Raw genomic sequence first — 22,454 nt, forward strand, 5'->3', positions numbered from 1 at the left:
TTGGGCATCTGAAGTGGTCCTTACTCCTTAACAGGCGTATAAAATGGATCCTTCTGCCTACGGTAATGTCTAACATTATTTTACATGTTTTATAGTCCGTCAGGGTGAAAGCATAAATTTAAGCACTTCTGAGAGTAACAGCCCATCACTCCTCGACAAAGCCTCACAGTTTGAGATATCATTCCTGTCTGTGACTTAAGATAACTTGCCTTAGCAAACACCACTAATTAACTTAATGAGAGTAATGATCAATAAAACTCTCAATAAAAGTCAGTGGGAGGCCCTCACTACCGCATTAAAAAATGAATGCGTGTGTGTGTGTTTGAGTATTAATTGCACATAAAATTCTCCATGTTTCTTCACTTTCAGACAGGTAATGACAGCAACATGTGGAGATGAGAGAACTGTGTGTGTGTGTGTGTGAAGGGTAAACCCTACGGTATGGGGACAAATTTACTGTTTTGAAAATCTAAAAGAGCAGAAAGTTTTGTGTGATTGTTAAGTTTAGGGGGTGGGTTAGGTGTATGGAATATGATATACAGTTTGTTCAGTATAAAAACCATTGCGTCTATAGAATGTCCCCCAAAAAAATGGGAACCCAACATGTGTGTGAGTGTTTGTGTGTGGTAATGCTCACAGGGCGTATATCGTAAGCCATTAGGATGAACCTCTTATCAGCAGAAACCTGGAACCTCATGGATTTCAGATCCTACAAGAGAACCAAAAGCAAGAACATGAGCTTTCATCTTACATATTATAGCTGGAATGTTGTAATTTATCACAGACAATAATTTTGACTGTCCTTTACAAACATCTTTTAGAATGTAGTTTGGACATCTACACTTAGGGGTGTACTCACTTTTGCTGTTAACAGTTTAGACAAGTGTGTTGAGTTATTTTGAGGGGACATCAAATTAACACAATTACACAAACTGTACACTCACTGCTTTACATTGTAGCAAAGGTTCATTTCTTCAGCGTTGTCAAGTGAAATATATGATCAAATATTTACAAAAATGTGAGGGGTGTACTCACTTCTCTGAGATACTGTATATATTTATGTAAATATTTTGTAATATAAACGCATGCACAAGCAGAGTTGGGCAAGTTACTTAAAAAAAGTAATGAATTACTAGTTACTAATTACATATTCAATAGTGTAATTAGATTACTGCACAAAATTTCACTCTCCAAAAAGTATATAATTACTTATAACTAATTACTCTCTACATCTTATATCAACCTTGGTTAGTAAACTGATTCAAGGATAGACATGAAACGGATATTAATTTGTACAAATAAATAATATAAAACTGCATAAAGTATTAATATTAAGTATTACAATAAATTACAAAAAAAGTGAGAATTATGCAGTAAAGCAGTGGTTCTCAACTCTGGCACGCGAGATCCATTTTCCTGCTGAGTTTAGCCCCAACTCTGATATAAAACACCCGAAGAGGCTAATCAGTGTCTTTAGGAATAGATGCGTTCAACAGTGCAGCACTGCGCAAATCTATCAGCGTATGAGATTTAAGTACCGCGATAGCGATACGCATTTGAATACGCATTTGAATCGCTCTCGCAGTACTTTAATGCGATATGCCAAACAATATGCGCAGCCCAACATTAAATTGACCGCGTCTGTTCCTGAAGTCACTGATCTCTTCAGTTGTTTTATAAGAGTTGGGGCTAAACTTGGTAGGAATGTGGATCTCGCAGGCCAGAGTTGAGAACCACTGCATTAAAGCGTTCATTTTAAAGATAGACTTTGTATGTTGATTTCAATGTTGCACACGGATATATTACACAAAGTATTTAGTTTAATTACATCATTAGTAACTTTACTGAAATTACTGGGAAAAATTACTTTACTCTACTTTTTCAAGGGAAAAGTAATTCAATTACAGTAACTAGTTACAACCAACACTAAACACCTGTATTAATAAACAAAAACCTTTATTTTGTCATCGAAAAATCACAATTAATTGATTTGACGACATGCATTTCTGATGGAAGTCTATCTCTTAGAAGACTTCATAAAAGGACCACTTCTAAAAGAACCCTTGTTTGTTGTTAGGGAACTCTGAGCAATGAAACGACTTCAGAAGAGAAGTCTGTGACATCTTTACAACAATCCACCCAGCGGCTGAGGGAATCATGACCCATATATGTCACACAGCTGCAGCGTTCAAAGTCTCTTTGAAGGCTTATGATAACAGATCAACTGGGCAGAAGTGCTGAAAAAGAGTTTGAAGCTTTAACGGTCAGAACCTCAGAACCCTATTCGCTTTGGTTCTTTGATCATTTTTGCTCATTTTAATACAGGCAGCCACCGTGCGTCTCTCTCTCTCTTCCTGCACGTCCTGCTCTCGATGGATTGACCCATTTGTGGGCTCCTATGAACGGAGTTAATGGAGTTGTACGTCTTGTCCCGCTCACACGCCTCAGGGGCTGTCAGTCTCTAGAGTGCTGCTTTACGCTGGTGGTCGGAGTGGTGAGTACAAAAGTGTAAGTGAGTTTGCATAGGCTCCGTTCACTTAAGGCGCTCGGTGCATGAGGCAGATGTTATGCCATCTGAAGGCGTGCGAGGGGATGTCAAAACACACTCACCAGGGTGCTGTTGTCTAACAGCGTGGTTGTGACATTGGTGCTCAGATTGTGGATTAGAACGTGACCTTCCTGGGTGCATACCGACACCTCGTTCTCTGGAGAAAAAAAAACACATGTCAAAGTATAGATCAGTGACAAAGTTCCTTTTATAAAAACACAGCATTTGTCAAATTTGATTCAGTCAGAGATTTATACAATTGACATTTAAAGGGATAGTTCACAGAAACATTAAAAACAACCAAAAAAATGCTATCATGGTTTATTCAATTTCACGTCCTTAAAAACCTGTATATGACTCTTTCTTCCGTGGAACACAAAAGAAGATATTTTGTGAAATGTCTCTGTTGTTTTGTGTCCATACAGTGGAAGTCAATGGGGGGCTGTGTTGCCGACGTTCTTCAAAATGTCTTCAAAGCAGATGAAAGAAAGTCGTGCTTGGTGAGTAATGATGAAAGAATTTTCATTTTGCTTGAACTATCCCTTTAACTTTTTTGTGCAATATGCAAATGTTTCACCGTTTAGCCACGTCGCACAAGGATTGTGAACTTTGAAATCTTCGTTTTCAAGGCTCTCCACAGTAAGACGAGAGAGCAACAGGAGACGAGATTCATCTGCAATACAAGATCACACATTTAGAGAGTGACAAAAACAAATTTTGTGCACATAACATTCTGGGTGGTTTCAACACAACCGTTGGTTAACTCAAACTAAAATGTCCCAGCATTGTTATTATGTGTGCACACATAAATATATTCCAAACAAAATGCACAATTTGTGGCTCAGAAAAGGACAAAGTAACAGAATTATAGTACTGGCTGTCAGGCCATCTTTGTCATTTTGCTCCTCCTCGTCTCCATGCGTTTGTGAATGGATGTCTTATATGAGCTCTCCGCCTCTCACACAAGCCCTCTCTTATCTTCAGCTTTTCCCCCTTCAATCATCCTTTAACTCTTAATTCTTCTTGATCTCCTCTTCTCTTTCCCCTCTTATTTTTGTCCGTTCCTAGTTCAGGTTCAGCACCAATTCATTTCCTTCCATGTTCTTGGCCTACTTACCAGGGGTGAGAAGAAAAATGGAGAGGAAGACCAGGGACATGACCCCCAGGATGACCACCATGGCGATCCCGATGCCCTTCCAGTTTCGGGGAGGTCCGCCCGTGCTGCCCAAATCCTGCTCCAAAAATGAGACAAAGAAGCCGCATAAACGCACACGTGAATGTTTTTTCTTAGGGTGAATGTATTAGCGCCGGCTCATTTACGCCGCCTCAGAGCGAGGATTTTGTGTGAGGCGTCTGTATCGCTATAGCGACCCTCTGGGGGGGCAACGAAAGAACTTCACACTGACAGAAATCTGTGTAATTTAAGATGATCCTTCATAAAACAAGCGAGAACAGATTTTTTCAAATGAAAGATAAGATGCTAATTGCGTCCTGTTTTTCCGCCGTTGCTTACTTTCCCCCAGACGGTTTTGTATTCCACCTGTAATGGTTTAAGCGGGGCTCATGTCCTCTAATGGGGGAAGAGATTTTTCCTGACACGGTGGGCGAGGTTCGTGTTTCAGTGCTTGAAAGCTTGCAAAAGAACATGCAAGACTTTTTGGTTTTTTTGAAGAAATAAGTTGTGTATAGTATTAAACGTTTTAGCTCCCAGAATGCATCTCTGAAAGGGCCGACGGGAAAAAGCGGTAACACTGCGTCACAAAGACAGGTAGGGATGGTACAAGACCATCCGTCTTAATCAAGGACAATAAACAGCCAATCCAAGGCTAGAAGAAAATCACTGCAGCTTTGAGCAAGAGTTTACTCATCTGCTGTCCGTGGAACCTATTTATTACAGCTTTGAGGACGTTTGTATGTATGGGCTGTAGATCTTCTCACATTCCCTCAGGGTTACACGAGGAACAAGATCTGTGTTGGTAAACTGGTCAAATGATTAAAAACTAAAATCAACACAATAGCCTCCGAGCGAATCTGAATTTTAATGCTGTCAAATGATTAATCGTGATTAATCGCATCCAGAATAAATGTTTGTGCTTACGTAATATATGTCGTGTACGGTGCATATTCATTTTGTATTTATGAACATTTGCACACAAATCCATTGCAACGGATGCGAAAAACACAGAAAAACGAACTCTGAGCCATTTTTTCTATGACGGACGAAAATATCGGAGGCAGTGTATAAATGTGAATGACACAACGTGAGGTCCTATTTATTTCTTAACGTGTGGAAATTTCAGACGCAAATTTCAGACTCAATGTGCAATGGGCTTAACGTAACTGGCCCTATAAAAGGCACACAATAGGTCCTTAGGACCCAAAAAGGTACAACATGCCGCTTAATATATCTGCAAAAGTACAATGATGAACCTTTTAGGCTTTTTTGACAATGTACTAGCAAAGGACTGTTTCTATAGACACAAACACCACCACACATGACATGAGCCATACTTAATTTCTTGAGAAAGTCCCCTTTTTAGTATCATAAATATTTTCACAATTTCACAAAAGAAAATGAGCAGTTCCGTGTCCTAATTTCAAAGCAGAAGCTCTAATTTCAGTCTATATGGACGACGTACATTGTTCGGGGAACAAAAAGATCACTTCAAACGCTTCGGATGTTGCCAGCATCCATTGTTGCCAAAGGCTCATTATTAATACATGACATCGGTCGCTTCACACGATTAAAACATCTGCCGATTGCGTCTGATAAATCTAATTCCAATAAAACACCACAACAGAAAATTCACAGCCTAGTATCGACTCTTCAAGAATCAGCTCGATCTACAAAGTCTGAACCTCCTCCTCATGAGGAGATACAACACCACAGTGATCTCAGATCAGCAGGAAAGAAATGTGGCGGCTACATTTTTGTTATCGTCTTATAATATCCACTACAGTGGATACAGTGGCAGCAACAACACACAATAATTGTAATTTGTTCAAGCTGTGGAGTACAATAGTGACATTGTTTGGATTTCAAAGGTGTAGCTCTCATTAAAAGCTGTGAGCGGAGAGATCTCTCTGATCAAGACTCATCAGCTTGGCTTCCGTGTTTCCCACAGGCCCCAAAATAATACTACACTCGCAATAAAGATACGCTTTTGGAAATAGGTTAAAACCCAGCATGAGGAATGAAGAAATATCATCAAACTTATATGTTTTACACATATTGGAAGAGAAGAATTCCCATCTGAGAGACGCTACTTACATATACTGTACTCAAACATTTGCAAGCTATGTAGTTTTGTTGTTTTCTGGCAATATCCAAATAAATAAATTAAATTAAAAAAATTATAAAGTTTGTTAAACAAAAATGAAGATAGTTTGAGGAATGTTTTGATTCCAATGAAAGTCAATGGGGGCCCATGTTGTTTGGTGTAGAAAAGCTCAATAAAAGGAAGGAAGGAGGCGGGAACCGGAAGACATTTAAACAAAGTTTTAATATAAATAATAACAGCCGGCGGCCCCTCACGGCCGACCGCCAGCGAAGAAAACAAATCACAACAAAAGATACTACAAACATAAAACATGTTCGGGCCCAGTCCTCTCTCATCGATGGTCCGGTCACTCGTTCTCTTATATGCTCCCGATCTCCTACATGATACGAGACCGGTGGGCACACAGCTGCCGCTCATCAACAATTACTCACCACGGTCCCACCCCGCCTACTCCACTACATTTGGTTACCGACGTTCTTGAGAGAAAGTCAAACAGATTTGAAATGACATAAGCGCAACTTTCAAACATTAGAAAAAGTTAATGCTTTTTCAAAATAATAAAATGACTAATAGTTTGTCAATTGTATGTTTAAAAAAACACTTTCGCTGGACACCCGCTCCGGACCGGGAGCTTTAAAAATTTCAAGCGCTCTGATAAAGAGGTGACAAACAGAGCCATAGAGAAAAACTGACAGAGGCCGGCCTTCAAAACCTGAGCACAGGTGTTGAAGTGACACATTTTTGGCCTAGCAGAATCCCAAGCAGACAGATTTCTCATTGTATTCTGCTCAAGCGCTCGCTTCACAGAGCAGCTCCTCTACAAAGCTGTCAGTCACGTATATCGCACCACTCCTGCAATGCAGAAAGCAAAGCTTTGTGTGGGCGACAGTCTCATCAAACCGTGCTATAGGAGGGAGAGAAACATCACTGGTGTTTAAACTGCCCATAATGTATATCACATTAGGGAAATCCTTAGAGCTACGAGATGAGATCAATACTAAGGGAAGCGCGAGCAATTCCAAAGGGTGATAATTCATCTGGGAAGTGGAGAGCTAATATGATTCTGCCGAGATGACCTGTTGTGTTTCTTGTGAACATCTCCTTGTAGGACCCGAGAGGAACAGGGAGATGTGATCTTTGGGATTTTAAGAGCTTAGTAGCTGTGCTCGCTAAAGCAAATATATATAGAGGAATATTTTAATAACTCATAGCTCGTGAGATTTGATGGAGTTCTCAGTCGTGTTTCATTTCAGTAGGGTATCAACTTAGTCTAAGATGTTTCGCTGCTAAAAAATAAAAAGTAACAAATGAGACAATTGGGAAGGCAAATAGAGCCGTACAATAGATTATCTAGATTGTAGAGGTTGATAAAAAAATTAAGATCTTCAATAACATTGACTTCTGTTTGCAGACTTGCCAGCAGTGAGCCAAGTTTGTGACCTCGGTGTGACACATTAGTGAGATTTCATTCATCTTTTCTCTCAGACTTCATAAAACATTTCAATTTCTCTAATTTTATCACATTGATACATAATAGAAATAACTGAAATACTAAAGAGATCTTGTCTGTGATTTTTGTGGGTTCTACTGTTCAGACGAGCATCTTTACTTCTGCTTGCAAATGCTGGAAACTTCGTCCGAGTGGAAAACAGTAAAAGAATAAGCGACAACCAAATTATTCACTTTGCTCTCCGGGGAGCTTTCCAGCCGCTTCGAGCATCTTCCATGATGCGTAAGTAATTCATATATAAATCTGATGAGACCTTCTTCAATTCATAGCGCTTGGCGATGATGAAAAACTAGAATGAATCTTTGAGCGAATCACGGAGCTAATGAGAAATACAGGAGCCGCATAATTCTGGAACATCTGCTGGATCTCTGTTAAGCAAACCTGAGGGAGGATTTTTCAAACCCTGGTGGCATAACCTGCACAATCCTCTAAACATCAGCCGTCACTGGCTTCACATCAAATGAATATTGACAAATTCATCATGTCTAATTGACATGATTGATGTGAACTGCCTACATGATGATATTTCTGATTTGTCTTGAACGCGTTATTCTTTCAATAAACCCTAAAAGAGAAGCGATAGGTTTTATTACCAAAGTGAATGACGTTGACAAGTTATTGAAGGTTTAAATGCTAATGGTTTGTTTTGGCTCAACCAGGCTGTTTCAATTAGAAAACATCTCCGGGGGTAAAAGATAAAAACAGCATCCATCCGCATTACTGACAGCATTTCTTATTCTTTTTTAGAAGACTTTGCACATCGAGACAGAAACAATTTCATCAACTTAAGAACCGCACTAATTGCTGCCAGGAAGTAATTGCTTTCTGTTGTTTTGCACATCATCACACAATGAATAATATCTCTCTCTATATATCTATATATATAGTGTTGAAAGTCTCAGTAAATCAGTGCTAGCAATTTCCTGAAATTAATTATTTTGATGGTTTTGCCAACCAAGATGAGCATGGTACACACTAATGTAAGTAGACTGTTTCAGCCAATCACAAGACTCAAACTCATTAAAAATAAGACCACCATAAACAAATCATTTTGAAGAGAACCAACCTCTTAATGGCTTTACAGTTGTCTCTGAATTTAAAACTTGTATAGAAAATATTAAAAAGTAAGGCACATGCTGTTTTAAAACACTACAGTATTATATGGCGTATCCTATTTCACCTACTTATATTATGCACTACAAGTATGTACTATTTTGTGTAGGAAGTTATTTTAGAGGCTATTTTGTGTTTACTGAGACAGGACAGTGGAGAGAAGACAGGAAAGTGTTGGGCTTGGGAATCAAACTTGGGTCGCCGTGAGCGCACCGGCGCCATATGTCAGCGTTTTAAGGATGCTTATTTCAGAACACCATGATTTAGGACACACTAATCGTAATTATAAATACTATTTAGGGCAAACATTAAGCCATTTGGGAAGTGGTGACCATTTATTCTAACCACTAAAACTGACCAGCTGCATCAAGCCCTGAGCATCCCTTGGTTTCAACACACTGGTGCCAAACATATGGTGATCTACATATGTTCTACTTCCGTGATACCATCCCAACCTAAAGCAAGACACTTGACGTCCACCTACAAAATTTCATCAGCAAGTGCTGTGATACACAGTCTATTCTGCATATTACATTCTCTGAAAAACGAATTTCCATCCCTGCTATTGGTATTGAGTTGAGTTGTATAGCTCTCTGTTTTAGACGGCACCTGCAGAGGCTGCCTCAGGCTGGATTGAAAGAATGTCAGAGGATGAAGAGGAGGCACCTGCAGACCTTTCGTTACACTACGGCAGCACGACTCTGGATTCGGAGTCATGATAGTTCTGGCATTGCTGCCTCTGTGTGCTCCCTTAGTAGTCAGAAAGTCTTGCCGCCTTCCCTTTTAATACAGCCTACATGTCCTCTGCCTCACAAAAGACCCCGCTGGAGCACGACAGCCCCCACGAACCTGTTTCCTTCAAATATGAGCAAACAACAGAGATGGATTTATGAACAAATTTGACTTGCTGTAACGCTCTTTTTACTTTTCTCATTTATGCAAGAAATCTATTTTTTTTTCTAAACATAGCGCTACAACATATATTGGACATACAAGATTTCAAAAGGACAGTGAAGATATGGAAAACATATTAACATTAAGGGCAAGATTTATTAACAGCTTGCGGCAGCGCAAACACCTCTTTTGACGTTAAAAACTACTGTCTCGACACCCAGTGAAAATGAGTGTTGAAAAGGTGTAGACATGTCTGTTTTTGCGACTGACCTTGTTGCATATGCATTGTTCCCTCTTCAGACCCAAACTATGCCACAACCTCTATGCCAATATTCCATGCCACTAATGTAATCTTTCCAGAAAAAATCCCAGTCTGTCATTGGCTAACCACAGAGATATCATCCCCCTTTCTTCACACCATTGGTCGAGTTGATATTGCTGTTTGCCGTTGTTTTGATAGCTTCTTATAGTCACAGTGTTCAACAGAATAAACCTACTGTGCAAATTTCTTAATTACAGTATAACTGTCTCTCCATATTAAGCTGATATATGATGACGCCTTTTATCATTGGGAAAATTACACACTTCACCTTGTAAGTAAATGTGGTCCATTAGCATTACTCATTCGTAACTTCATTGCTGTAATGCAACTGTGTGAAGTGACTGAAGTCTCCTTAGACAATTAAATGAATTCGAGGACTCGTCGCAAACTATACGTGAGCTCTATGCAAGATGACAAGCCCTTTTGTTTTGTCTTCACTGTGGTGATAAGAGCTGGCAAACTCCCACAATGCATTTAGAAAAATGTCACCACTTACAAATTGTCTGACTAATCACTCCAAGTCGAGCACAAACCACCGAATATAAATATTAATGGCCTTGAGATCTTTTGAGGTTAGATGCATTTGCGGCTGAAGATATACAGCAGCTTGCAAACATTGCATTTGTTGAGTTCTTTCCATACTGCGCTCTCTCTATCTAATCTTGCTTTTCTCAGTCGCTTCATCTCTCCGTCCCTTTTCTTCATCTCTACCAGGTAGACGCTATGTGGAAATTACAAGTTCAGCCTGGGAAAAAATTACATTTGTACTCATTAAGCTGCAACTTATAATTAAGGGTTTGTTCGAATTGCTAATAGATGACTACAAGAAAACAGCACTTATAAAAAGCAAATATTCGAGGTTGATTTGCTTAATGCACAGATTGGCATTCCTCACCTTTAGGACCTTTAGGCTGCAGGTAATCTGTTGAAATACAAGTGCACAGCGTACATGGATGTACATTGAAAGCCTCATAAACAAGCTTTGATGAATACTTAGTGCAACCATCAGCTCAACATACCGCCTCTTGGTATAAATCATTAACAGCTGTCAGGTGAGACGTCCTAAGAAATATGACTCGCATTTCATTGCCATTTGGCTAGATTTATGACCAAGAGAAAACACTAAGCTTTTGGAGTTTCGCTAGAATACTCGCAAGATATTAGACGTAGCATGCTTTATTAAGAATCGTTCAGGCAAACAGTAAGCCCACTCAATCATGATCGGATCAGGGGTAATTGTCAGAATCTAAAGCGGATAGCACAAAGTCAGCTTAAAACACGGCATTCTGTGATGAGATGCGTTACTTTTAACTTGGGTTTAGGCTATTAAAACATTAACATCTCGAAATTAATCTGCATTTTAAATGAATAACAGGGATGTGCGGTCACATCCCTTCATAGATATACACAGTCACGCACAGTTATCTGAAATTTGGCAAACGCCTACTCGATAGGGTTATGAACGGGGTGCATAGATTAAGGGTACTTAACAAAATCTCTATTCGCACGGGATAAGTATTATCTGTGATTTATAAATGACCTCCCACATCTGTATTTATTGTTTACGCACGGGAGAAGTCAAGCCTGTGATTTTACTAAAATTCACTGACTAATCTCCCGGATGTGATGACAAGGCTTTGCGTATAGTTTGTATAGGCTATTGTTGTATGGTGTTTAATGATATATGACCGTACCTGTCAGCATTTGAGACCCGCGATCGAGGTGATCTTCTGTCCGGTTCGCGATCACGGGTCTGAAATGATGACAATGTTACAAGCGTTTCCATGATAAATAAATAAACGGGAGACTGCCATCCAAAACAACAGATGTGTATGGAAATGACCCAGCAACTAAATTAATATCAAAACACTTCTAAACACCCTCCATTATTCGCAAACGGGGATAAAACCTTGAAAAATGATTTATGAGAAGGCCAAATCACAGAGATGCCGATTCGCACGGGACTAATTTTTTCACAGGACCTCGGTCTTCGTCAAAATATGCTAGCGAATTTGTGGGGAATTTTTACTTTACAAACGACAGACATGGCCCATTCGCACGGGATTAAGATCACAGACAATCTCTGCATTATTACAAATGACCAGAGGTCCCCAGGTAATACTAATCCCGTGCGAATAGGGTTTAAGACTGTGAAGTGTAGCTGCATATGTAACTGTAAAATAAGACCGCATTACCTAACTGTGTTTCATCCAGATCCTCCTGAACGCATAATGTGAAATAGCTCCTCGCGAAGAGAGCAAATGCAAAGGAAAGCTTGTTTTTAAGGTCTAATCGAAGACACAAAGTAGTGTTACATAATTGATGAGCTTCCTGCAGAGGCTCAATCTCTTTAGCATTTCTTGTAGGTGACAAAGCGATAGGTTTCTTGGGGACTTTCCACCTGTAGATAATCTAGAGAACAAGCAAAACAATCTTTCGCAAAATACTTTCTCATATGTAGATTTAAAAGTGATTTATGGGAATTTTTGAATGAAGAACACTTGGAGCACTGAATATTGCTCAAGAGAACTGTGAACTTTTCGACATCAATTTTGCCTTCTTATGAGACTGCATGTGTGCACGTGTTCTGCGGCTTTGGCTTGGATCAATATGTTGGTAACAACTTTATCGCGGTAAACTTTCCTCCGTTCTTATCTCATCTAGGATTATTCCAATCCACTGGATGTGACGGCCCTGTAGACCTCTGATGAGGTTGTCAAGTGACTGTGATCTGACATTTAGTGATTCAATAAAATAAAATACAACTGCGAATGCATTCCTTCCTATTCTTCAACTTTCCGATGGGAAACTGTCAGCTTTGCGGAAAACACTAAGGAAGCAAAACAAACCATATAAATTTTATAACCCAGAGAAAGCCTTTAATAAATAAAATGCCTGTCAGAATGGCTTAAAAAACCCTGTCAGCACATTGTTTTAGAGTTCAACGATATCGGTGCCCTCTGAGAGCAAAGTGAATTTCATCAGCGAAGTACTGGCTTGAAAACAAATCACAGGAATGGCGCAGAATAGTACTTTTCATGCGTTAGAGGGGCATACAATACAAAAAGAAACTAATTTCTCTGGTATTTTCTATCTGCCTGAAACAGAGCTGTGGGCACAGTCACTTCCCTCTATAGACCATCCTGACACCCACTGTTACAATAAAGACATTGATTGGGCTACTATTTGTCTTTGAGTTTTTCCTTTCCATCTTATTCTCTATGAGGTTGCCATCATGTACACCACTGTGCATCAAGACTGATCGTGCTTTTTTTACACAAATGCACGAACAACAACATTATGTGACATTTGTGAGCAGTCAGCAGTTCTCGCGGTGAGAGTCGTTCGTCGGCATCAGTAAGCGCGTGTAGTTTGTTCTCATGCACGAGGCACAACGTATGCAAATGAGGCAGGCTATAAAGCGAACGCGGCGATTTGATTATGGTTCTTTAAAGACGCATCAAACATGAGTCACTGTATAAAGAACCGGCGCTCATTTACACACCACAGACTTCTTCATTGTCAAAATGCGTTATTGTGACGCTTCAATTTTTCGAAATGTCATGCGCTCAACGCACGCGCTGGTGCCACTGTAGTGAGATACAGTCAATGGAGTGATGTCAAACGGTTCAAGTCATAATCAGAAAGACCGATAAGTTCACAATTCAGTATCTCAAACAGCGGGAAAATAACTGAATTCTTCTAATGAGCTCTTTCATTGACAAGGATGAGTAATGAGCTCGTGTTGGTGCAGATTTCTGCAGAAGGATGACAAGACGTGTGCGGGGGTTTGTTTTATTGCGGTTCTTCGCCCCACATCATCATTACTGAGGGAAAAGGTTCAACAGCTCTTCGTGGCGAATTTACGTCAGTTGAACTCAGCGCTCGCGATACGCGAAAACCGGACGAAAATTTTGAAAGAAAGAAATCGATGAGAAGTTACTAACGACGGTACTCTCAGTCGGAAACCCCTTCATGTGTCGCTAAATGCATTGCAGCACACGGAGAGTAAACCGGTGTAACGAAACGGACTCACGGACGAGTGTTCGGAAAGTATGAATGAAAACCATTCAGAATCAAATTGAACAACACCTGTTATGAACACGTGCAAGCATTAAGACACGTATACGGCGATGTTGATAGAAGCATCATAGTAAACACTTACACAACATGAAAAGAAATGGAATAGTGGACGCGTGCGCGAATTTATATTCCCCGCGCATGCACGCGCCCTTCGCTGCGGCTCTAGTTCACACAGATGTGTCAAGAGATTCATCTAAACATGATTTTCGTTTCGTCGCCAGTCTGACTACATTCATTTCTTAAGCAAAATGAAAGAAGAAAGAAAACGTGCTGTTTCTTCCGTTTACCAGCTCAGTTGTCATGTTCTGTTGCGTGGTGGCAATCATGTTTGCGACCGTCCAGAAATGACGTCCAATGTCATTTGCTGTTTGCTGCTCCTATAGTACTTGAAAGCGTTGTTTTAGTTGGTGCTGCAAGTTGCTCTACACACCCCACCGGCAGATCGCTTTAAGAGGATGCTGTGAAGTTGGCCAGCCCTCCCTCCCTATCTTTCTCTCTGTCTCAACCACAGTTACAAGGATGCTTATTGACCAAGAAAATTAATCAAGACAACGAGCTGCTGCTTCTGGCTTGAAGCCCTTTTGTAGCCAAAATGTATTTAAATATTTAACAGTGAAATGAAAAGAGAGAGAGATGCATGCAGATTGTGTTATGCTTCTACAGAAAGGAAATATGCATTTACTTAATTAAGGGATAGTTCATCCAAACGTGAAAATTCTGTCATTTATTCACAATATCAAAACCTGTGTATGGAATAACATATATTTTGGTAGCCTATATATACTGTAGAATATACTTTCTGCAGAACACATAAGATATCTTGGAGAAAGTTGGCAACACATCTGTTAGTCATGTAGTTTTGAAATGAAATTAGGGTGCGTAAATTATGACATCATTTTCATTTTTGAGTAAATTATCCCTTTTAATTATTGATGTTAAAAGCAGACTAAGGCCTTGCCATACGTGTTGAAGTAATTCATTTACATTGCATTCATGAATTGACATTTGAGTATACAGTTTTTATTCAAAATGACATGGTGACAAATGTTGAATCATCTATACGTCGCTTTGAAACAAGTATCTGCTAAATGAACATGTAAATGAAAAAGTGAAAACTACAACAGATCGCACCTGACATAAACCAGGGAGATGTGCCACAATATACGATACACATTTGGTTAGAACTGTACAAAATTATGAGCTGCTGCTGAGAAAAAGCGAATAGAAATAGAATTTGAAGTACAGGCATTAATGGAGTCAATGGAGTGGGAAGGTAATTCCGCCATCGAGGTACACTGAATGTGAAGGTTCAGGAGAGTGATTTTATGTCTATTCGTGTGTATTCCAAGGGCTTGCTCGCTCACTGAAGGCGGTGGGAGCGTAGGTTTGGAGTGGAGGTAGAAGGGTGCAGATCTGTACACGAGCATCAGTGCCTTGAACTTGATGCAGGCAGCAACTGGCAACCAGTGGAGTGATTCAAAGCTCCGCCACATGATGGATCATTTGCAGAGGCATGACTGCACACACATAAAGGATTGCTAGAGAACACTGCTGGTGCTAGCAAAACCAACCCCATGGGTTCAGGTCCCTAGTTAACTATAACTACATGCAATATACATTGCTTGAGATAAAAGGCACATTATGGCACATGCATGTCAACGTTATTTGAAAAATGACTAATCCTTCATAACCATAATGCATTGTATATTTAGCCGGGTTTAGATTGCTTTGACTCCCACTGGGCACACCTCTTAAGCAGTACTAACATACACGTGATCTTACAGAGCTATACAGAGTAGAACAGAATAGAAACCGTGCCGTTTGAAAGCTAAAACGCTCGTGGCGTGACGTTCAAAACAGCATGATACGTGACTCAATGCGCAAGACTTTTAAAAGTACAAACTGTCGAACAGCTGCTGCACAGCACGATAAATAAATCACACCGTGTCTACACCGCACGCGACGCGACAACGTGCTTGTTGTGTAAAATTATGATAATGCCGCGTCGCGTCGCTCCCGTGTAGACACGGTGTCACTGCCACCAAATATAAGGGGGGAAACGTATATAAACAAGTCTAGAGCTCAGAAACTGATGTAAAATATATTAACATTGTTATATTTAAAGCGAAACACGATGCTGGCCGTTTAATACACTCAAGGCCGCTTCAATTGTGCTCACAAATTTGTCCCATTTACTCGGGAAAACGATTGTACGGTAATTCAAGTACCACAACGTGAAACAGCATAAGCCCCGCCTTTACGTTCTGCGTCGAGATCAACGCCATCACGTCTGGGTGTTGATGATTGGCTGGCGGGTAAATTTGAAACGCAACTCTTCCAGACGCTAACGTTGGCAACACATCCGGTAAACCTGATCGGACAAACCGGTGCGGAGCTTTTGTTCCCCGTGAAAATCTTTTATCGAGCTTTTATCAGGCGGTTCCACACAAGGCTGGACAACTACATATATACGTAAGTGTTGTAACACGGCGACGTGTTTTTAGTAAACACTGTTGTGTAGTTGGTAGCTATGCGGAATAAACAGTGAAGCTAACTAGCGCAATGCGTTGTTAACTTTGTCGTTGTTCTGTCGAGTTTGTTGCGATAAATTGTTAATGGCAGTAATCTCTTTCTCAAACAAAAACATTTTGAGCACAGATTTTTGCTGATCTTTTCATAATTAGTGTTTTGCACAATAAGCTATTTTAAATGTGGTTTAGATATATCCATGTATATTACTTAAAATGTTATTTTATTATAGTCTTGTATATTAGCAATTTACAATACTCTTAGCTTCTGTTATCATTCTCATATGTATTGTCGTTTTGGTCACACCCCCAGACATTTGGAATGACAGGACAGTGTCTAATGTATTCACAGAAACCTTGTGTTCACTACATTGGCATGACATGAACTGCAGGGTTTCAGCAGTTTTAAACGAATCTATGATGTAATGTGTAAATCTACTGAACGTATTCAGTTAGTTTGGTACACAAGTATTGTATTATTTCATGTTTTCTACGCAGGACATGGAGATTGCTGTGATGAGTCTTCACAGCGTTTTTGAACATCTTCGAGCACAAGCTGAAGTGCTCAATGAGAGTATTGAACCCCGTGAGTACTTGATAGTATTATGCACACTTTCATTGAGTAAATAGCTGCTGTGTCTTCTAATAGGACCTTCACACTGCCGTGTTGTTGTTTTTATTGCCAGAGTTCATTCAGATGGCCATGAACTTTGAAGACTCCCGTCGAAGATGGTTGCGACTCGAGCAGGAACTGATCGGTTGTAAAGAGGTGGTCGCCAAGGCTGAGACGGAGAAAGGTGCGCTGGAGGTCAAGCTCAAACACGCTCGCAACCAAGTGGATGTGGAGATCCGTCGGAGACAGAAAGCTGAGGCTGACTGTGCCAAACTGGTTTGTAGGAGTGTTGCTGTTTTAAAGATTATCATGTTTCTCATAATATGTAACCTTTGATTAAACAACCTACGGTTGTTTTTCTGCTCCGCAGGATCGTCAGATCCAGCTTATTCGAGAGCTGCTGGTGTCAGAAGGTTCTAGCAGCAGCATTCAGTTAAATGAGGAACAGCGCTCAGCTTTGGCATTTTTAAATGCCCGTTCCCAGAATCCCCCAAACCTCAACACTAGCAGACGGTAAGAAGGTCCCCATACATGTGTGATGCTTTCTCTCTTAGATAGATTTCCAAGTTTACTAGTGTTGACTGAGGTCATCTTCACTAAATGTTTAACTGATTGTAATCATATATATATATTATTAGAATTAGTCTTCTGAATAAGGTATACTGAATGTGCTTAATGGGTTAGATTAAAAAAAAGATTATTTCCTATTTCTACAAACTGCAATTGTCTTGATGTAATTAATTTCATAATCTCTTCTAGATTGACCACCATTGATGAATCCGCCTCCATTCTGTCAGACATCAGCTATGATAAAACCGATGATTCTTTGGTATGTCCTTTTTTTCAACAGGAAGACATTCATTTAATGTATATTCCATTGTAAAACTGGGGTGATGTGAGCTGAAAATGTCGAACTTGAAAGATATTTGAAAAATGTTCCCAGTTATAATGGCTTATTGTTTCTTATTCTTTTTTTTATTAAAGGACTGGGACTCATCTGCAATTAGAACCGTTCGTCTCAAGAAGCGGCAAAAGAGAGTAAGTTTACCAGCTTAAGTGCATTCGAGCAAATTAATTCTGAATTTTAATCAATATGTGTGATTCATGTCTCGATGCAGCGTTCCTCCCGGAATCTCACAGATGGTCCCCCTGCCGTTGCCAAGAGGTCCCGTTCCACAGGCCGGACCTCTGAGAAAGTAAGAGCTGGTTATATATACTGTGATTGTTTTATATTGCCCGAAGAGTTTGTGTCTCCTTGCTGGGGATTTCTATGGTTATTATAAAAACATATCTATGGTAACTAGTAGAGGTGTATATAAATGTATATTTAAAAAATAATTCATTGTAAGTTTTAGAATTGTAACAAAGCAATTAATGTCACTTTTCTTAGGGTAACGAGTCTGTTGTTGCCAAGACCACTGTGACGGTGCCCTCAGATGGAGGTCCCATTGAGGCTGTCACCACTGTGGAAGCGGTTCCCTACTGGACCAGGAGCAGACGAAAGACCGGTGAGCTTCCTTCAGCATTCTTAAATTCTTGTGGCGGTAGCTTTTGCAATTAAATACGCAACGCTGTGATGCGAGATTGGAATATAATAAAAAGTGCTTTGTGTCAAACAAGGTCAAATATTCATCCGAAGCGATTTAAAAAGATGGTTTTCAAGGCTGCAGGGTGTTTCAAATTAATCCCTTGTTGGCTTGCTAAATAGATAAAAACACAGATTAAATGTTTCTTTTTAAAGGCTGATTTGTGTTTTGGCTGGGCTGTTTTTTTGTTATTTCTTAACTAAACACCTCGAGCCTTTGCATTTCTACTTATCTTCTGAAAGTGTTGTGCTGTAGTTTTGGCCTGGTTTCAATGCTTTTCTCTGTCTTTTATAGCTGCTATGGAGTGGGACACTGCTGATACCGATTCTGTTCAGTCTATGGATGTGTTCAAGCAGCCGAACGGACAGCACAAAGCCGAACCCAGCACTCCCCAGGGCAACGGAGGCATGCGTCTACATGAGTTTGTCTCCAAAACGGTATGAAGCGAAAACTGGTCCTCAGCCCTCATAATTCATTTCTTTGATTTGCCTTGTGTTTCTTCAAGTCCGACATCTACAATGTGCCTTGTACGGTCAGAAACGTACGGTCTAAGCTTGAAATGAACGTTTATGATCTGCACGTGATGACAATATGAACCACGAGGATAGCAAGACAGCAAAAGAGGATGACAATTTATGATTTTTTAATAGGCCACCTAAAGAGCACGTCATTCGATTAGATTCATGATCTATTCCAGTATGAGAGCGTTAAATGTTAAGCTTGACAAATAGCATAATCATCAGATCTCATAATCAATGTCTCTTTCTGTGTCTGTGCTTAAGGTGATCAAGCCAGAGTCTTGTGTGCCATGTGGCAAGAGAATCAAATTCGGGAAGATCTCTCTAAAGTGCAGGGACTGTCGCGTGGTCGCCCACCCCGAGTGTCGGGAACGCTGCCCCTTGCCCTGCATTCCAAATATGGCTGGGACTCCAGTCAAAAGTGAAGAGGTGATTAAAAAGCCATTATTAGTTTTAAAGACAACTTTAAGTTAAATGAGAAAGTAAATTTGCAAAAATGCTGCAGACTGCAAACAAGCAATGTCGTCAATTCCAAAAATCTGTTGGTTCTTATGTTGATAGGGTACCCTGGCAAACTTCGTGTCCAACACATCTCCCATGATTCCCTCACTAGTGGTGCACTGCGTGAATGAGATCGAGCAGAGAGGCCTGCATGAGGTAAACCACTTAATTCAACATGTTTTTGTTCGTGTGGAAAATAAGACTTCAATTCTGAACACGTGTGTTTTCCTTCCACAGACCGGTCTGTACAGAGTGTCCGGCTCCGATCGAGTGGTCAAGGAACTTAAAGAGAAGTTCCTGCGTGGGAAGAACGTTCCTCTGCTCAGCAAGGTGGAAGACATACACGCCATCACAGGGCTCCTCAAGGACTTCTTGCGGAACCTCAAAGAGCCTCTGCTGACCTTCCGCCTCAACCGTGCCTTCATGGATGCTGCTGGTTAGTGCTGGTTCATGATATCAAGACACCAAGTCTTCAAGTCCAGGTGACCGTAACTAGTTACTGTGTTCTTGTAGAGGTGCCCGATGATGACAATAGCATTGCGTTGATGTATCAGCGCATCAGCGATTTGCCACAGCCTAACCGAGACACTCTGGCTTTCCTCATCATCCACCTGCAAAGGTAAACCCCCAACCTGGCATACATCATAATCTGGAGAATAACTATTAAAACATACAGCCATTTTCTGCCTGATTATGATCTAAAATTTGGACTTACAGTGCAAGGGCTGTGACCTTGGGAACGTTAATATAAATATCATTTTATTTATTAACTCATTTTATTTTCAGAGTGGCACAGAGCCACGACACAAAGATGGACGGCTACAATTTGGCTCGTGTGTTCGGGCCCACAATTGTAGGTCATGCTGTGCCAGATCCGGAACCCATGACCATCTTGCAGGACACAAAACGGCAGCCAAAAGTAATTGGACATGATTAAAAGTTTTCAGTTGGATAATTTTTTTCCTTTGGGAGTTATGACCATAAAAAGTTTTATGTTAACTGTAATATTTTAAATATCGGTGCTGTCCTTCTCAAAAACCTTTCATCTCTATATTTTGTGATTTTTTTTTTTTTTTTTTTTTTTTTTTGTATTTTATTGCCATAAATCATTATTAGTCGCCCTTGATGTTTGGCACTGGGTTTTGAAAATATCTTACCATTAAAAATGTATTGTCACCACAGTACATTATTTAATTATTTAGAGTACAGTGGCAAATTTGAGGTTTTGGAAGAACAGCAACGATATGTTAAGCAAAATATTTTAATTTTACATAAGTCTGTTTTAGTAAACATGATATCAAAGCTAATTTGCTTTAATAACTGCACTGATCTAGTTCATATTAAATATGTCTCCTATAATCTTCAAAATTCTGTAACACATAGATAAACATTCTGATTTCATAGTTCAGTTTGAACAATGCAAACCTGTTATTTGAAGGGTTACAACCACATGCCATGTTTACTTCGAGGTCACGTTGTGCTTAAATGCTGTAGTGTAAGAACTGACTTTTTGTCATCAGGTGGTTGAGCGTCTTTTGGGTCTGCCTGTGGAATACTGGAGTCAGTTCATGATCAGTGAGAACGAGCGAGGTCACAATAACCACATGGTTTTCGAGAACGCCAACGTTCATGCAACACCTGACCACAAAAGTATGAATATTACATAAAAAGCCTTGAACTTTACCTGATCTTTATCAATCGTACAGCTATAAATGTTTCCTCTGTGCTGTAGTGAGTATGTTTGGGCCCGTTACGACCCCTGACCAGCAGATGAGCAAGACTCCATCAACCAGCTCGCTCTCCCAGCGCATGAAGAACGCAACTCTCAACGCAATCACTCCCAAGTACGTATACCTCACAGATCTACCTACACACACACAGTGGTTTTCACGTGATGGTAAGATAACTTATGAAAACGTACCGTTTCAGATTCGGCAGCAGAAGCAGAGCTGCCGCCAGCGTTCCTCGCCAGGGAAACTTCTTCGCCTCGCCCCTGCTGAAGTAGCACGGGAGCGCATTAGCTCTCAAGTTTTCTTTTCATTGGGAAACAGTTGCAATATATATTATATAACGTTGTCCAAGCATGTTTTGTATTTGATTTGTTCTTACGCTACTGGTTTTATCTGTATATGCTACATTGTTTTTTAGTCGGTTTTAAATGTCCTGTTAACATACAAAAAACCAAAGGGATGGGCTGAGCGATCCACAAAACTTTATGAAAAGTTATTCATTCCGTCAGTTTGGGAGTTCTTTATCAAGAAACCCAAATCTGATGAGTTAATGGTATACTAACTACGAAGTTGTGTTTAGTGTAATCCGCAACTGTATGTTCATGCTTTACATGAAACGGCAAGACAAATCTCTTAAATGGATCAAGATTTGATCAAATTTGACATTTAGTTTGTTTTTAACCAGGTCAAACTTTTTTTGATTCTGGGAAGTAAGATAAAAAATTGAAAGGATTATCTAGTTCAGCATGCAGAAACACTACTGATTGTTGCGACTGTCTTTAAGTTTCATGATCGTCTATAAATGTTAATGTTTTACAAGATTCTTCTGTTCATAGATCTTAGAAACCAATACTGATTGGACAGTTTTCATGTATGTTCATGTCGTTTATTCGCAGCATTGGTACTCCAGAATTAGTAAGAGTTTGGGGAGATTCTGCTTGTGTGCAGCACAGATCTGTCAGGACTTTTATTGATTCAAAAGGGCAACCTTTAACCAAGTGGAACATCGAGTGAGGTTGATTTATCACTTCCAATTTCTTTTCAGTTTGAGTGGTGTGATACTTTGTAAGACTTGTGCTTTTATGGTATAATACAGTCATCTATTCCAAGTGCTTTGTGTCGGTGTGGTCTTTTCGGGTTCGGAGATGCAATGAAACGGAACATTGTTTACTTTTAAATGAGAATATTTTTTTAGCATAACGTATGGTACAATATAGGACTTAAATC

General features: G+C 39.9%; 2 protein-coding genes across 3 annotated transcripts in view; one reads left to right on the forward strand and one right to left on the reverse strand.

Moving 5' to 3' along the window:
• Positions 1-14,172, reverse strand: part of LOC130409546 (inactive dipeptidyl peptidase 10) — a 38,662-nt gene extending 24,490 nt beyond the window's left edge. The window contains exons 1-5 of one of the 2 annotated variants that reach the window (XM_056733581.1): positions 14,039-14,172; positions 3,666-3,780; positions 3,126-3,221; positions 2,611-2,705; positions 638-709 (exon numbers count right to left, since the gene is read on the reverse strand). In XM_056733581.1, coding sequence (XP_056589559.1) covers positions 638-709; positions 2,611-2,705; positions 3,126-3,221; positions 3,666-3,780; positions 14,039-14,077 — 417 coding nt within the window. In that variant the 5' untranslated portion in view covers positions 14,078-14,172. Of the gene's footprint in view, positions 1-637; positions 710-2,610; positions 2,706-3,125; positions 3,222-3,665; positions 3,784-14,038 lie in introns of both variants that reach the window. The other variant, XM_056733579.1, reaches the window with a different exon arrangement.
• Positions 14,173-16,064: 1,892 nt separating this feature from the next.
• racgap1 (Rac GTPase activating protein 1) lies at positions 16,065-22,338 on the forward strand. The gene is made up of 17 exons (XM_056732591.1): positions 16,065-16,223; positions 16,778-16,865; positions 16,966-17,168; positions 17,263-17,405; positions 17,652-17,721; positions 17,877-17,930; positions 18,011-18,088; positions 18,283-18,400; positions 18,773-18,915; positions 19,261-19,425; positions 19,558-19,653; positions 19,735-19,933; positions 20,011-20,116; positions 20,284-20,416; positions 21,018-21,147; positions 21,230-21,341; positions 21,427-22,338. The coding sequence occupies exons 2-17, from the start codon at positions 16,781-16,783 to the stop codon at positions 21,500-21,502; spliced, it is 1,911 nt and encodes a 636-aa protein (XP_056588569.1). The 5' UTR covers positions 16,065-16,223; positions 16,778-16,780; the 3' UTR covers positions 21,503-22,338.
• Positions 22,339-22,454: the final 116 nt, after the last annotated feature.

The sequence above is a fragment of the Triplophysa dalaica genome, chromosome 20 (genome assembly GCF_015846415.1).
Source record: "Triplophysa dalaica isolate WHDGS20190420 chromosome 20, ASM1584641v1, whole genome shotgun sequence".
Taxonomy (NCBI): Eukaryota; Metazoa; Chordata; class Actinopteri; order Cypriniformes; family Nemacheilidae; genus Triplophysa; species Triplophysa dalaica.

Coding starts and splice junctions, on each gene's coding strand:
- racgap1 (XM_056732591.1), top strand. CDS start 16,781: ATGGAGATTGCTGTGATGAGTCTTCACAGCGTTTTTGAACATCTTCGA. Junction 17,169..17,262: donor AGGCTGACTGTGCCAAACTG/GTTTGTAGGAGT, acceptor TCTGCTCCGCAG/GATCGTCAGATCCAGCTTAT. Junction 20,417..21,017: donor ACACAAAACGGCAGCCAAAA/GTAATTGGACAT, acceptor TTTTGTCATCAG/GTGGTTGAGCGTCTTTTGGG.